This window comes from Photinus pyralis, unplaced genomic scaffold (assembly GCF_008802855.1).
Source record: "Photinus pyralis isolate 1611_PpyrPB1 unplaced genomic scaffold, Ppyr1.3 Ppyr1.4_LG9, whole genome shotgun sequence".
NCBI classification, from domain to species: Eukaryota; Metazoa; Arthropoda; class Insecta; order Coleoptera; family Lampyridae; genus Photinus; species Photinus pyralis.
Window position 1 is genome coordinate 2,946,183 of NW_022170878.1, and position 16,654 is coordinate 2,962,836.

The 16,654-nt window shown below is 36.2% G+C and overlaps 1 protein-coding gene across 2 annotated transcripts; it reads left to right on the top strand.

Moving 5' to 3' along the window:
* The first annotated feature begins 4,036 nt into the window (after positions 1-4,036).
* LOC116180927 (zinc finger protein 728-like) lies at positions 4,037-6,326 on the top strand. Of its 2 annotated transcripts, none has more exons than XM_031501111.1 (4): positions 4,037-4,294; positions 4,341-4,508; positions 4,553-4,756; positions 5,750-6,326. In XM_031501111.1, exons 1-4 carry the CDS (start codon positions 4,160-4,162, stop codon positions 5,777-5,779), a joined length of 537 nt encoding a protein of 178 aa, XP_031356971.1. In that variant the 5' UTR covers positions 4,037-4,159; the 3' UTR covers positions 5,780-6,326. The 2 variants fall into 2 exon arrangements, with proteins under 2 accessions (XP_031356971.1, XP_031356970.1); XM_031501110.1 differs by lacking the exon at positions 5,750-6,326 and adding an exon at positions 4,819-5,333.
* The last annotated feature ends 10,328 nt before the right edge of the window (positions 6,327-16,654 follow it).

Genomic DNA, 16,654 nt, shown 5'->3' on the forward strand with positions numbered 1-16,654 from the left:
CCTTCTCGATCTTTGAGGGCAATGGATCCTGCTGCTCCGGTGGAGCTCTCTCCTGTACCTGGCGCAGCCGGAGCACTCGCTTTCGTCACAAAAGTGACGTGTGTGAGACCAAAGAGTACCCATAATTACTCTTTGGTGAGACCCCCACGTGCGCTTAGAAGTTCCGCCGCTGGAGTGCTCGATAGGATGCCAGATGCGAGGAGATACTTACCGGGCTCCTTCCTACGGAAGGACGTCCACTCTCCAGATTCCGGCGGAACTCTGCCAGTCAAAGAAAGGCTCCCCTCCATCTCGTCAACAACTGCATTCATAACTGCAGCAATAATGCACCTCAACTGAGGCTCTGTGATGCCTCTGAGCCCCGCCGCAGCGACGTGCCCAAAAGTTCGTGGTGTGTCCGCAAATCTGGGTGCTCTAGATCCTCTAGGCTTCTTCTCAGGTTGCCCTGAGCCGACCATAGCGTGCTTCATTCCGATCTAAGTATAAGGGGGGTTACCGGGTTCTCTTGTAATTCATTTAGGAACCAAATACTTCTTTACTGAGACCACAAAAAAAAACAATACATTTTAGAATAAGAAGAAAAGCAAACATTCCGCTGAGTCGCCACTACGAATACTCCTCTTTCATCACTCGTCGTCATAGCAGAAATCTTCTTCCCGCCGCTCCCTCCTCTCTCGAGCGGATCTCCGCAATTCCACCGCGGTATTTGTTACATAAGACGTTTGGTAAAAGACAGAAATGTTGTACGTAAGAAATGACAAGAACAAATCAATATATTACGCACACAACAAGACCATACCAGGAAAACCTTCTACGGGACAAAAACCACGGCATAGGCTACACAAATACATGAAATAAATCACCTACAGTAATAAAATGCAAGCGAACGTACACATAAATAAAACATCTCAAATTGTATGATAAAAATCAGATAATCAAATCAAATGCAATTAAACAAGTTCATAAAAACAAAATACACAAGACAACTAATGCACTGGAAAACCTGATAAACCAATTCAGTACAAAAACACATCTAAATACCTGTACGATCGAATGAGCCAACACAACTTGTAAAATAATAAATGTACAGAGTGTAAATCGAAAAGTGGAACATAGGCGTTTAACATGGGAAATTACTTTTTCTTTGCGCAAACGTTTCCTAATTATTTTATGCAAAAATACTTCAAATAAACCGATACAACGAAATATCGAAGGATCCTCAGTATTACAATAACTTTTAACGATAATTTATTTTAATGTTACAAAATACATCAAATTCATGTCTTGGCCATTGAGATAATGCTCTTAATCTTGTTTTGATCAAAATCCATGTGGTCGCCAAAAATAGATCAAATTCATGTTTTGATCATTGAGATAATGCTCTTGGTCTTTTTCCCAACGTTCTTGGTGCATAAATAACGATTTTGACATGTTTTGATCAAAATTCATGTGGTCGCCAAAAATAGATCAAATTCATGTTTTGGTCATTGAGATGATGCTCTTAGTCTTTTTCCCAACGATCTTGGTGCATAAATAACGATTTTGACATGTTTTGATCAAAATCCATGTGGTCGCCAGAAATGCATCAAATTTATGTCTTGAGCATTGAGATAATGCCCCTAGTCTTTTTCTCGACGATCTTGGTGCATAAATAACGATTTTGATTATTTTGATCAAAACCCATATGGCAATAATTTAACATTTTTGAATCACACACATGCGGTTATCAAATGTGCACGTGATGTACTCTTGCTGCATCAAGATAATGCGTTTGAAACCTTTTAAAACTCTAAATTCATGTATAAAGTGTAATTTTTGCTACATTTTGCTCTAAAACTTTCGACCTATACCACAGAGAAGAGTTATATTAAAGTATTACACATCTAAGAGTCATAGGGAATAATCTAGCGGAAGTCCCAACCCGATACATGACCTAGGGAATGAAATATGTTGATTTCTATTATATTGAGCCCGTAGTTTTTCCTGTTCCCGATTCACTCGAAGTCCTATAACTTTTGTTCCTATTGAACCAGCTTCCTGAAAATCAATAGCGTCCGTCCTTAATGTCCAAAGAACCCGTACACCAAATTTCAACTCAATCGGCCACTTTTAAAAAGAGTTAGAGCGCACACGGACGGACGGACGGACGACAATACAAAACTATAAAGGATCTGAGGATCCTTAATAAAAGTTATAGAGATATAAATTCTGCATCTAAATCACGTGAAACGATTATTCTACCTCTTTTGTACACGAAAAAATTAATTATAAAGATTAAGATTATAAGATTTTCACGAGTTTGTAGTCTAAGTAGCCATGGACTATGATAAAAGAAAAACATTTTATTTGTTACTCAGTTGTAAACGTTGATTAACAAGACAAAACGCAAACGAGTAAACGTCATCTTTAAACGCTACTGACTTGTAAAACTGACAGCTGACGTGTAAAATTTTACAAGTTAGTATCTAATCTAGTAATTTCATTGGCCAGATTTAATGCGAAGTCTCTGTTACATGGATAATATGATATTTTAGGCATTTCTTCGAGATCAATTTAAGAACTAATTATTTACGTTTACAAATGAGTAACAAATAAAATATTGTACTTGTACAATATACGCCAGGTAATAGTTTTTACTGGCTCTAGGAGATGACAGGCTCGCCTGACGGCTCGCCAGTCAACTTCTCCTATCGCCAGTAAAAACTCACTTACCTGGCTAATAATGTAAAATACTATAACACGAAAAGTACATGTGAGAATGCCAATAGCAAGTATTCATGTGAAAATCGATTATCGCTCAAGCAGAACATATTTTAAATAAAGGAAATGTTAATGAGAGGTCCTCTAAATATCTCGCTTGCTAAGATGCTAAGAACTGCAATCCGCACGAGACGAGTAGGCAACAAATACAGCGAAAGATAGAACTGTATTAGGTACCTACTCCACGGAGACAGAATGAACCACTCTCACACACAAACATCGAAACATCAAATAAGAGCCCCCCTAACGCACAAGAACTGCAGCGCGCCACGAATAAGAAAGTAACAGATACAGCGAACAATCAAACTGTATTAGGTACTTCCCTCACGGAATAGTTACGAATCAATCGAACAGAGCAACATCGCACTGATAATCAACTCCTCGTGAATACATAAATAAATATTTAATAGAACAAAATAATGGCATAATCGCCGGTACAGTATAACAGACACGATTCATCTAACGGTACCCAAAAACAAAAGCATGGAGTACGCCATATTTAGATAACGCAGTTTATGCAAAATCAGCAAAATGTAAATAATATCAAATTGTGGCAAGAAATTCAATGATTAATAGCTAGTACAAGAAAGAATAAAATGGTTACTGTAGTAAAGTAGGTAGGTTACTGGCGCCCTCTAGTAGTAAGTAAGGTATGTAGTTTGATGATTAGTTGCTGTAGTTTTCCATATTATGACCATTATTAAATATTGTTCATTGAAGCATACTTATTGTTATTATTGCTATTAATGGGCTACCACCAGCAAGAAGCTACTATATTACAGTTACTACCTGTAAATACACCTTCAAAACACCACAACCAAAATAATCAAGAATAAAAACCGGGAACGCGTGATGCTTTCCGTCGATCCCGTCGCCATCTTCTTTCTTCTTCCACGCTCTTTTTTTTCCCTAGCTTCGTTACGAAAATCCCCTAGTATTCGGCATCTGCGCAAAACGGTCGATTGGTTATATACGGAGCATATCATATTTTTGTTTCAGATGTAAAGGTGTGTTACCTAACCATAAAGGTGGATTATCACAACCCTCTATATATTTTTTTTAATTTTTCCATCCCCTTCAACAGAAACGAGCTGAGGCTGATGGGTGTATACGCCTTGGGCGGATGGATTGAGCGTCCTGAGCATTTTGGTATAAACACCACTTTCACATCCTGCGACGTTCTTTTTTACTTTGCAACATGTTATTTATTGACAGCTCACACTGTAGTTTGCAAGAGTAATAAAAGCAATTTGACAACGTCGCATTAGGAATTGAACATGGCCGCAGAATTTACCAGTGTAGATATAAACAATTTGGATTTTATTTAAAAGTGTACCCACGTGATTTAGAAATTGTTTATACACGAAATTCAAAAATTGTACAACCCCCAAACTGGAGAATGAACAATCTCACTGAAACTAGCGGAAACGAAGAGACTGAGAAGCAGTACGCCTGCAAATTTTGCTCGAAAAAATACAAGTTGCCCACCCGACTGCATGCACATGAAAAATTGTGTCTTTCGCCAGCATCCCAGGTAACCACAGGTGGCTGTGGAATCGAATGCTATTTTGAAATTGCAGGAGAAATCGTGCAAGACGTGCGGGCAAAGTTTTAAACAACCGAAACGGCTGCAAAAGCACGAACTGATGCATACGCTCGATCACAAATTCTCGTGCAAGTTTTGCAGTTGGCATTTCTCAACGAAGCACGAGTTAAACGTCCATAAGGCAGATGAACACTCCGATAAGGTATGGTTCGTGCGATTTGTATAAATAGTTATGCGAAGTTTCAGGTGCAAAGGCGAAGGTGTAAACTGTGCCCCAATTCGGTCTTCAATACCAAAGAGGAATACTTTGTGCATGTGAACGAAGAGCATAAGGGACAGTCCAGCGACTACCACATGTGCAGCGATTGTGGTAAACAGTTTAAAACGAAAAGCGAGTTGAATAATCACAATAAATCGCTGTGCGGCACTGTCAAGCAGTTTAAGTGCGAGGTAGGTTGGGTTGTGTACAGTACAATGACACTTTAAAAGTTCACAGTCCCTCCCTATCATAGAATAGACCGATACAGTTGAAATGGGCTAGTCCGAAATGGTATTTCAATGGTTTGTGCCCACACTAGGTTTTCCATGGCAAGTGAAAATCCTTTTGCCTAGGCTTGGTCCCAGTAAATTGTTACAATATGCCAAAAATGTGTCAAACTTCCATTTAATTTCTTAACCTGTACTCTCTATTTCCCATGTTGCAAAACCTATACCGAAGCAGATTAACACTAGAGGCGTAATTTACAAATGGCGTGTGTAGACGGTACCGGTTTGTAAACTTTGGGTTGAAATTGTGTGAATTGAATTTATCCTGCCGTTTTTGAGACTTGAAAAATTTAACCCCTTTATCCTATTGTACCTGAATGACTTTCTTTTTAAGAACTCAAGGCTGTCTTAAATTAGCTTGAACACGCAATTACTTAACTTGATCAGAATTTATCATTCCATTTCTAGCGTAGGTACTTGTACAACTGACCGATTGTCCTTTACATCGATTTTGATTTAAATTCATAGCACCATTACACTGACCACAATTTTATTTTAAACCAAGGTATTTTTCAATGTGTTGTTCTATAGAGGATATACAATAAGAGTTACAAACAAATAGGATAAACTGGCATTGCTAATTTTCGCTCAGGAGATGCTATCATCTGCTTTTTAAAGGGGTATAACTAACCGTAAAAATATAAAATCGTACGTTCATTACCGTGCCGATATGTGGTCCCCTCGTTCTGAGATGGCGCTATAGTTAGTCGAGGAGCGCCTAGTTCCGAAATGCGTTCTCGTAAATCTAATTTAGAAAAACGTACGTAGTTCCTTCACTCTCACGCTTTAGACTCTTTAGAGTTTCATTAAAGGTTTTCTTTACGTTTTAAGACATAAATACAATTTCAACCGAAATATAGTTCAACAAACGTCCAACGTATACTTATTTGGTTTCAGCAATGGAGCAATTTACGACATTTACTGTAATGGTCAACACTCAACTGCAAGTGTACAATCTAATCTACTATGAAATATGACACTTTCTATACAATGTGTAAAAGATAATCCGCTTAATTCGAAGAAATGATAAAACAAAAGGCGTAAAAATTAGGAAAGAGAGGTTTTAATTTTGATATCTAGAAATTGAAATTATAAAGGCTCTCCGGTGTGAGTTGTTTCTTCAACACGGAAGACAACTTGCATCTTATTCTTACCAGACCACATCTGCTCTACAATTTAACCAGTAACCAGCAATGCAATGAAAGGTAGATCGGCAAAGATTGTACTTTTTTGCGTTTTTTACCGCTGGTGCTATTGTTTTGCGTGTTCTCCGCCGGTCAGGAACTACTTTTGCCGTGTTCAACTACTTTTACGGGAATGATCCTAAACTTTTACATGCAATAACCAATAGAATCTATTAGTGGTTACGTCATATAATAGCCCACGAAATTCGAATTGCAGGACTTGTCTATTTTACTGTTGGAAATATTGACCCCTATCGGTCTATCCATTAAGGATTACTTTTAAATAGGTCCTCTTTATTACGGACTTATACTTACCTTATGCGCATTAAATAGGCATATACAGGGTGGTGACTTGCGTAACGCATCATAGGGATTTCAATGTAAAATTCATAACATGCGATTATTGGCTCACCAAATTATTTTAGATCAAGAATGTATTAAGGTTTTTTGTAGAAAAATAAAGACGGAAAATTGGAAAAATAAAACTCCCATCTTTTTCAATAATCTGTGATGCCATGGAATTTTATAATACAAAAACTACGCCAATATCCGTCATGCCATGGAATGTCTGCTATAAAACAAATCAAATTCTATCAAAAAGTATTCTATTTAGAACAGCGAATTCAACATAAAGAAAGACCAAATTACTAAAAACGGTTTCCTAATATAACAATTTACAATAATTAAATGTTCGAATAAGTCACCATTCACTGCAAGACAGTAACCAAGTCGATCATAAAATCCATTTCGATCTGCTGCTAATTGATAACTGGATATCTTTTTGTTTTAAGCGCGATTTAGACGCTACGATAAATTGTAACAATTTATCGTAACGATCGAATCGTTACGATTTATCGTTGCGTGTGAACAGAGGATTGTAGCGATTTATCGGAATTGGAATTGGATTGGATGGTTGATGGCGGCCGGCTTCAATTTCTGCGAATCGTAGCGATAAATTGGAACGTGTAAACAATAACAGCGATTTATCGCTACGATTTGTGACTAATGTTGCCGACGTGAACCATTTTTGTATCCATTTGGGCTACTTGGACTGTCTCTAGCGCACACGTTTTACATTTGGCGAGTGGCGATCAAGTTTGGCCACCCAAAAAAAATATTTGGCGACACATGGCTAGTCAGAAATCATAATCGAGATTAAGATTCTATTGTAAGCAAGCAATGTAAGAAATAAAATGCGAGTATAATTTATATTAGTGGACAGAACCAAAAGACAAGTTGAAAAGTAAAAAAATAAAAACTGTATTAAACCGTGAAGGACAATGAGATTGGAATAAGAAATCGTTACATGTAAACAGTACGCACTCTTTCGATTTATTGAACGATAAATTGGACAATCAGATCGTTACGATTTATCGAAGCCAAGATCGTAGCGTCTAAAGCGCGCTTTAGAAAATTCCATGGCGTCGCAGATTATTGAAAAAGGTGGGGGTTTTATTTTTCCAATTTTCCGTCTTTATAAGAACAAAATTGAAAACTAATACGGTTGATTGGCGTAAAAAAAATTTTTCTACAAAAAACCTTCATACATTTTTGCTCTAAAATAATTTGGGGAGCCAATAATCGCATCTTATCACTTATGAATTTTACATTGAAATCCCTATGATGCGTTACGCAAGTCACCACCCTGTATATCGACCCTCTTATATCGAAACACTGATTACTTAACTTTAAAACAGAGCAATAATCGTTAAATAAAATCCATTAACTGCGTTATAATTAAAAATTAAAGATATGTCTACCATATTTACACTTTACGGTTGACATTATGGAATGATCATGAGTTTCATGACCTTGTTCTTGTGTTTACATTTTCCCAATTGAGAGTCGATATGCTTATTTAATGCGCATAAGGTGAGTATAAGCCCGTAAAGAGGACCTATTTTAAAGTGATACTTAATGTATGGGGCGATAGGGGCCAATATCTTCGACAGTGAGACAGCCAAGTTCAAATTTGACGTCACACTACTAAGAGTCTAATACCATTTTACATGCGCATGCCTTTAGTGGCAAGTAAAACTTTGGAAAATGGGAAAGGCTGGGGGGGGGGGGAATCACACGTTTTACCCATTCATGGTATTCTAATTAAAGGTCTCAACAAAACGGAACTGTTTTCTACGAACTATCGCCCTTTTTTCTGACACTGAAAAAAATTAGAAATTACTACAAACGAATTTTTGAATGTTTAAGAAATCTTTTTTGAACCTTTTTGAATCGATATTGAATTTTTTCAGTGTTATATTAAAAAAAACAGAATTTTATATGCTATTTTTAGATTGAAATATACAGGGTTATGCCATTTAAATAAAATTAAGTTAGATATAATAACTTTTTTACCCGATAGTACTGTATAATTATTTATTTTGAAAACGGCAGATTATTTATCAATAATTTTCAAGAAACATTTTTTTGTTTCTGTTTTTACTAAGAATATGTATAGGGTCATTCTGAAATTGAAAATTGTTTGATTTATCTCCGTATCTCTGAAGCAAAAATGTGCAAATTTTGATTTTACCATTGCAAGTTTGACCTGAAAAGAGCCCATAACGCCTATAAAAGTGTCGAAAATGGGACACCCTGCACATGAAACACTATGTAAAATTCCAAAAGGAAAAAAATGTATTTTCATTAAAAAAAAAAGTTGTTGGTTGTAACTTATTTTTGAAACTATTTGAACTTTAAAACTTAATACGGTAAAATCAAAATTTTCGCTCGGGTAAGAAATACAGGGAAAACCACAAAATTGTTAATTTCAAAATGATTATATCGGCCCGTATTATAAAGCCATACAGCATTTACTTAACTATGTTGTCAGCTAACAGTGTTGTTAAGACATGTGATTGGATGTTTTTACAAACAATAACATCATTCTTAAGCTGGCCCGTGTGTCGCAGTTGAGTTGAATGCTGGACTGCGGTACTAAGGGTCCCTGGTTCGAATCCGGGTACGGGTATGGGAATTTGTAAATGTGTAGTGGGTTAGGTTGATAGAGCAGCCTTAGCTGAAACCCCGCCCACTCAATACTAAAGACAAGTTAAAAAAGTAATCGTAAACGATTTACAAAGAGCGCATTTCCACTTGCATTCATTTCTCATTTCTCAGATGCAACTTCTATTAAAATCGTAAAAATTCGGCCACCAATATGAAAGATAGCGTTGCATATGAGCAATCCATTTTTATGTCCTACTTCAATTTCAGTTTATAAGAAGAATTTCATTTCAACGCTTTCATAAATAAGAAAGTTGACACTGCGCATGCGCAAACCTAAATTTGGAAACTAACGTTAGATTTTCCTTTGTTTCAAGTGGGTATGTATCAAATTTCATTTAAATTTCCATAAATAAAAAAGTTTGCAATTCGGTTTATAAATGGTCGAGATGCGAAAAGGGCACTGTGAATTTTGAATCGATTCGACTCAACTTTTGGCATTGCGTATTCTGGCTAAAGCTATGCCCATATTGAATTTGAAGTTAGACCACAGTTTTAGGACCGCCTAGGCCATTGTTTAGCAGCAAACAGTGCTTCAACTTTTTTGGCACATTTTTTTGCAAATTTATTTGTAAAACGGTGGCTTTTAATCTCACTTTGGCCGGCGGGTTAGCTGGCTGGCAGCAAATGAGACCCCGTAGAAGATCGCTTGTAGTATCTCTACCGCAAAATTACCTTTCGTACAGACGTGCACCACTTAAATTTGAGGCACAGGGGACTTCTATCTGTTCCTATGTTTAAATTATCATTATTCAAACGATCTTTCTTATTCAACATCTGTAAATTTTGCAACAACCCCAAAAATACAAAATTACTGTATCTGCCTGCTCTAGTGTTCAAAAGAAACATCAAACATCGAATCATTAGAGAGCGAATGTTAATGCGAACGTAATTGAAACCACTACGATGTTTCCGTTGCATCTCCAAACGATAAGCTGCCTGTCAATAATTGTTTACTTTACAAATAACTTTAACTATTGCAGAATAACTTTATTTATTTGTATTTACACAAGGGGGTTTCAAGGGGAAGAACAGGTGACCATATCAACGGGTTTACCTGACCTTGTGCCCATTGGTTATGGTGTAGGAACCATTATTTAACCAATAAAATATTATATTATTATGGTCGGTGTTTCTTGTGAGAACTCAGGTCTAGCCTGGTTAACTAATCGCACGGATTAAAATCAAGTAACGATTAGTGTCTGTGTCTGTGTCTGGTGAAGTTATGTAGTAAAAAAAAAAAATATATATATATATCACACACGTACATTGGACATCTAGGGATAATGTAATTCGTACTTACCAACATACCTATTGATGGGCACAATAGCCAACGCTATCAGGAAAGAGGAAAACAAAACAAAAAAAATCATAATAATTCCTGTAATTTTAATAAATGGAGTTTATTGTGTAAGTGTTTCTTTGGCTTTGCGTTTGGGTTGAATACGAGTGGGTTGTGATAACGTGGTGTGCTTCTGTGAAGAAGGAGTTTTGTGTTTTTCAATTGTATTTATGGTGTTTCTTTGTTCCTGAGGTCGTATTTGTGAGGTTGCTTGGGTTTTTGGTGGAGATATTGCAGTATTTTGTGAGCCTGTGGTGCTGTTAAGGTTTTTGCGTTTCGGTTGTATACTAGTGGGTTGTTTCTGAGAAGAAGGAGTATTGTGTTTTTTAACTGTGCTAGGGCGTGTAACTTTATTGGATGGACCTGTCTTTGTAGTACATGTTGCGTTACTTGTGTTTATGGTGTTTTTTTGTTCTTGAGGTGGTATTTGTGAGGTTGCTTGGGTTATTGATGGAGATATTACAGTATTTTGTGAGCTAGTAGTGCTGTATAGGTTTTTGCGTTTGGGTTGAATACGAGTGGGTTGTGATAACGTGGTGTGCTTCGGTGAAGAAGGAGTTATGTGTTTTTTAATTGTGCTAGGGCGTGTAGTTTTATTGGGTGGACCTGTCTTTGTAGTGCCTGTTGCGTTAGTTGTATTTATGGTGTTTCTTTGTTCTTGAGGTTGTATTTGAGAGGTTGCTTTATTTTTATTATTATTTATTATTGAAGAAGTCAAATTTGTTGATTGGGTCGTTTTTTGATTAAATTAGTTGCTGCTTGAGAAACATAGCATATTTAGATTAGTCCTAAAAATGAGTGGATTAGTAAACATCTTAAATTTCGTACGCTTTGTGTTTTTAAATTAATTTGAGGCGGTTAAAGCAAATGGCTCTTAATGGGCGTTGAATATGCTTCGTAGTAGCACTTGATTTTAATTAATGGTTCTATGAATAGCTAAATGGTTGTTTCCCGTTATTCGTATGTATTCCGCATTCAGCTGTAAATTGTAGCAAATCGTTACGGTAAAATGGAACGTACTTGCAGTTCTGGAGCCTCTCATATGAAATCCTCGCAATTATTTTCAACAAATTGGAGGACGCCTGTGTAAATCAAAAGCTATTGTGCAGTTGGTACAGTGCAAAGACATTGATTTCTAAACTCTTCGGGCTATCCGGCTTGATTCACTCTGCAGGCTGCGTTGTTTCAAATGGATTGTTTGTCTTAGAATTTGATTTATATTACAAGTTACATTACCATACTGATAAATGGAGAATTGGAGATGACTAGAGACGTTGAGAGAGATTTTCCTTGCATCAATGCATGAGGATGCCTACAGCTAATAATAATATATAACGCTGTTATGTATTTGGAAAAGTATCTGGCAAAAAATTCAACCTCTGTGAATACTGTACTTGATTGATCTTGAATTCATGTGTAGGCGGATGGCGTCGTAAGCATCTGGACGCTAAGACAAATTCAAATTTTCATTCTTAGAAACTGGCATCAGTGCAAATTAACCGAACCACTTCCAATTCAAATGTTTGAAGATAAAGATGGAACTTGAAATATTTTCTCTTTATGTAGACAGTTTTTAATTTAGGAAAGTGCAGAGAATATAACGTAAAGTTTCTAAAGTGTCATTTAGCAGTCATCATATATTTTATGATTAACTGAAAAGTAATTATTTCTGCACTAAAACGGAACGCCGAACGTCTATTTCGATGGCGTAAATGTATTAACATTGTAGCACGTACATTTAATTTCAATACAGAAAGTGGAGAACATAATTGTAGCAATATATTTCTTTACAATCTGATAATGATATTTGTGTAAATACACCTGCCGAGAATGTTAATTTCTGAACCTTTGTCGTGCCAAACGTTTCGTTAAAACACTTTTTATCTATCCAATCCGGGATGTCTGTGAAGGTGGCGGCACCCACATCTACATATGGATGTTTTTATATGTAAATCGTTTGTTTACGTTTGTTTAGTCATTACCGACGTTTGGTTAGGCCCCCTTCTATGCGAACTCGATACGCAAAACGGGTGCCGCTAGCTTCATGGCACCGGTTCCCAAAGTAAAATACTTGTTTTTTAATGCCAATCGTATGCCTAGGCCTCCTTGTGTGCGAATTTTATTTGCAAAATGGGGGCATCTAAACCCGAATACTTTTGATCTTTCATTATACAGTATATTGTAAGAAAATATAAAAGCGGTAGCGTAGAAATTTTATTTCGAAACATTCTGTAGCATGTGTTATAAAATTCCTCCGTTAGATGTCGCCGTTGTCGTCCTATGAATTTAAATCCCTTCTCATTTCCCCACCTGTTTGTGCTTCTCCTTGTCCTTCGGGGAAAAATTCCTTTACCTTTTAAACCGACCATAAAACAGAACTAATTAATTCCTTTACAGACCAGAAAATAACGAACTAAGTAATAACAACCCTACCACAGAACCAAATACATCTCAATGGCTCATACAGCGGAAACTCACCACGCGCCAAAACTCAAAACTCGAAATATAGAATAATATACCGCGTGTTCCATTTAAAAAATGCAATTTTGGTGTGCCACGCCTTTATGACTAACCCTGTATAATTAAAATTAATTCTGAAACTTGTATAAAACTTTTTTCGATACCTGCTATATTTTCCCCGATAATCGACCGTTTCCAAACTTATCCGCGACCCATATAGAAGTACATGGAAAATTACATGTTGAAATTTGATCGTCTAAAACAGGCTGTACCTTGTGTAACATTCAATTTTTAAACTTGGAAATGTGCTTGTTTAAATTCGATCAGGTTTGCCCAAAGGCACATTGTTATAGCAACAATTCGACCGCATTACTTAGCGTAGCCACCGGCGGTACGAAAAACAGAAGGTGGATATTTTAGAAAATAATGAAGGCAACGTTCGAAATTAAATTTAATTGAATATTTTATCCCACTACTGCTCTCATTTCCGATAAAAGTTTCTAGTCTGCTATTGGATGCTCAAATTATTACTCTTCGAATTGGCTAACGACTATTCTTACAGTTTTAAATAATGGGAAATTAAAATTACTTTGTGAAATTGCATCTCAAAAGTTTGCATTATTACCGAGAAAATGAAATATTACTTAATGCATTTTCTTTGACTATAATAAATGATCGGGCACAGTCCAGACAAAGTCGATCAACACTTACCGACAAAGTAAATTTAAGCAGTAGATAACACCCCTAGTGTATTTAATCGAGTTTTTCAATCCACTTAAGAAAATCTTTTAGCTACATGCAACGACGACTGCTGGAGTACATGAAAAGGTTCAGTAAATTGATTACGAAACGATAAGTGTATTGCATTACAGTGCGATTATGTTTGTTTGGTCCAAGTAAAGTAAAGGGACATTGTACCAAACATTGTAGTATTGCGCACATGCATTTTCTAAAGAGAACATATGGCGACATCTCTAGTAAAAATGACTTTCATAAAAGGTCAAAATAAAACGATTTTGCAAAATTTCGTTTTGTTGACAATATCTCCGAAAGGAGTAGGAATTTTTTCAGTTTCCAAATCGAATTTTGTTAAGTATTAAAATACACAACTTGGCAAATTTAAACTACCTACCTATCTCTTACAGTTTCCGAGATCCCCAAGGTGGCTCGAATTTGAATCAGCCTGTATATCATCAGGCAATACAGGGTGGTTCAGATTCGTGACTCACCTAGTAACGGTGACTAAAATAATGCATTTGAAATTTTTGAAAAATCTTTGAAAATACTTGAGATATCACCGGAAGACTGAAAATGTCAAATTTCGTTTTCATTTTCCTCAGCTTAAACGGTCGGAAATACACGGTTCCCGTTAGCACCTTCTATGGGAATTTTTTCTAGTGGAATCTGAATCTGTTATCAGAACTTTCTAATTTCTTATGAGCGCCATATTGGATTTTTGCGGAATGGGATAGAGGACAAAAAAGAAATTCATTTGAATGCATCACCATCATTGCCAGTTGATTCAGCAAGATATAGTTACCTGTGGATGTTTTTCTTGTAAATTTATGTAAAAGAGTGTGACACGTCATTATTTTTCTTTTTTATCCTTTATTTCAGTCCTCAAACCTGAATCTTCCGCCACCCCCATCCGGAAAAAGACGCCTACCAACAAACCAGTCAAGATTCGATCAAAATGCGACGGGTCGTTCCTTGACAAATTTTTAAAAATTCAATACTGAAAACGCAGTTCAGCGCTCCAAATTGGTAAAAAAACGTGTTTGCGGATAAAATACGACCTTCGCCTCGCTTGATGTATAATTATAATGTCCAGTGGCGCTTTGATTGAGAGTATATGCTATATGTTAAAAAATGCTTGGAATATACCCTATGGGATCATCACTGCTATGGGTACGATGTCGCCCGAGACGGTTGCTCCATTCTAAGGAGGAGGATATAACGCCACGGCCAACTAATAAGCTGCATAATGTTTGTTTTTGTTCAGTTGTTCTGTTTTGATATAATTACTCATGTCAAATAATTCAATGTGTAGAAAATAAACGTTAAAAACCCATTGGTTTCAGCCCAAAAATATCTTTACTCTTCAGGTTTTGGGAAAGCAGCTGTCACCATTATTAAGTGACTTAATTTTGAGTTCATTTTACCTCGTGTGTGATAATAATCGCTGTTTTTTTATTTTGCATTATCCGTTAATCTCAATACTACAGTTACTGTGCACTTATGCAGTGCTCCGTTATAAATAACTCCAAACTAATTTTTTTTGTTTTTTTTTACAGGTAAGAACTTTTCTTTGTTACGTCATGCTGCAGACTAGGGTAAGTTTCTTTTTGACGATTTTAACTATTTTTTGAAACTTAGCGCCAGAGCCAAACGGTTATGATCTATTTGTACACTATTGTATTTCTGCTGTGCGTAAAGTGCCTAGTTCTAGTTTTGTGACACGCTATTTCTTATCTTTTAAAGCACTTTATATGGCGTATTTGGACAGTCAATTTTTTCGTATGGTCCAAACCGATGTATGTCAAAAGGCATACTTCGCAAAGTTGATTACTATAAATATATCATACAACTGAAGTACTTCTGATTTATTCCATTACACAATTTAGCTTATCTTAAAAAATATAACAAATTTGGCTATTGTCTATTGGAGGTTTTAGTTGCTCCCCAGTTGCCTTCCAGTTACTAAATTTTAGACCCTTCTATCCATTCTACATGTGGCTTCTTCTCCTCGGATTCCATCCATTAGTAAGACTATCGTTGAGGTTGTTGTTTTTCAATACATCTCCAGCAACAAACGACGGTTGAACCCTACAATAAGTTACCTCATTCTCTGTGTAGGTTGGTGTTGTACGAGAGAGCGCTGATATTAGTTTATCAGCGTATCAATATCGATATCGACAAAACACAAAGGAGAATGGACTAAAGCACGTAACTAAGGTAATCAAAATACGTTTCATATTCCTCTATTGAAATTCGTAACCCCCTTTCCATTTTTGCGTTGCATTGTAGATCCTTACCATTCAATATTCACTTCAAAATTTCAAACTTCGAGCTAAGTAAATATTGAAAAATGTATAATGCATAGTGTCTTCCAACCATATAGATCAATACCGCGTACTTTGCGAGTTCATTTGTAATCTTCTAACGCGATCCTGTTGGAGATCCGTCCAATTCAATTTAAAAGTTCTCGCATTTACTGTCGTATTTGGTCCTAAGTCACCTAGAAAATTTATCATACTCTGTGATTAATTTACATTGAAATTTAAATGCGATTTAAAGCAGACGCCTAACTTTAACGTCCATTAATCATTGATTATGGCCCAAGTTGGCATGAATGAAGTGCTCGAGAAGGATTTATTGTAATAGCTGCGTCAACAATTGAGTTATTTCCAAAATAGTTCCTCCTTATTTTAATTGGCCGAAGTTTTTCTTGGGATTCGCCTTACGTGCTTTAGTCTCCAGAAAGCTTTAGTACTGGTGTCGATTAAACTTAATCGGCACGTCTTCTATTTGTTATTAGGTTGGAAACTGAAGACAAAGTTTTAGGTGTATGCCATAAATCAATTTAGTTAACAGGAGCTTTTGAAAACTATATATAGGGCCGGGTCTCGAGATTTCTGCTACCTTATTTGCATGATATTATATAAAAAGTTGTGGTTGACAGATCGTTTAGTCAAACAAGTTTTTTGGCATTAGAATTGCAAATTACACTTCTACGTTTCGAAATTAAAACCAAAGGTGTATAGTCTTGTTTGAGTTATTTTGTATACAGTCGTTATTTACCGAGTTATG

Bases quoted from the DNA above. Each gene is read 5' to 3' on its own strand.
- LOC116180927 (XM_031501110.1), top strand. From the start codon at position 4,160: ATGAACAATCTCACTGAAACTAGCGGAAACGAAGAGACTGAGAAGCAG. The intron at 4,295-4,340 runs GTAACCACAGGT...TTGAAATTGCAG, and splicing joins GTCTTTCGCCAGCATCCCAG to GAGAAATCGTGCAAGACGTG. The intron at 4,757-4,818 runs GTAGGTTGGGTT...TCCCTATCATAG, and splicing joins TCAAGCAGTTTAAGTGCGAG to AATAGACCGATACAGTTGAA.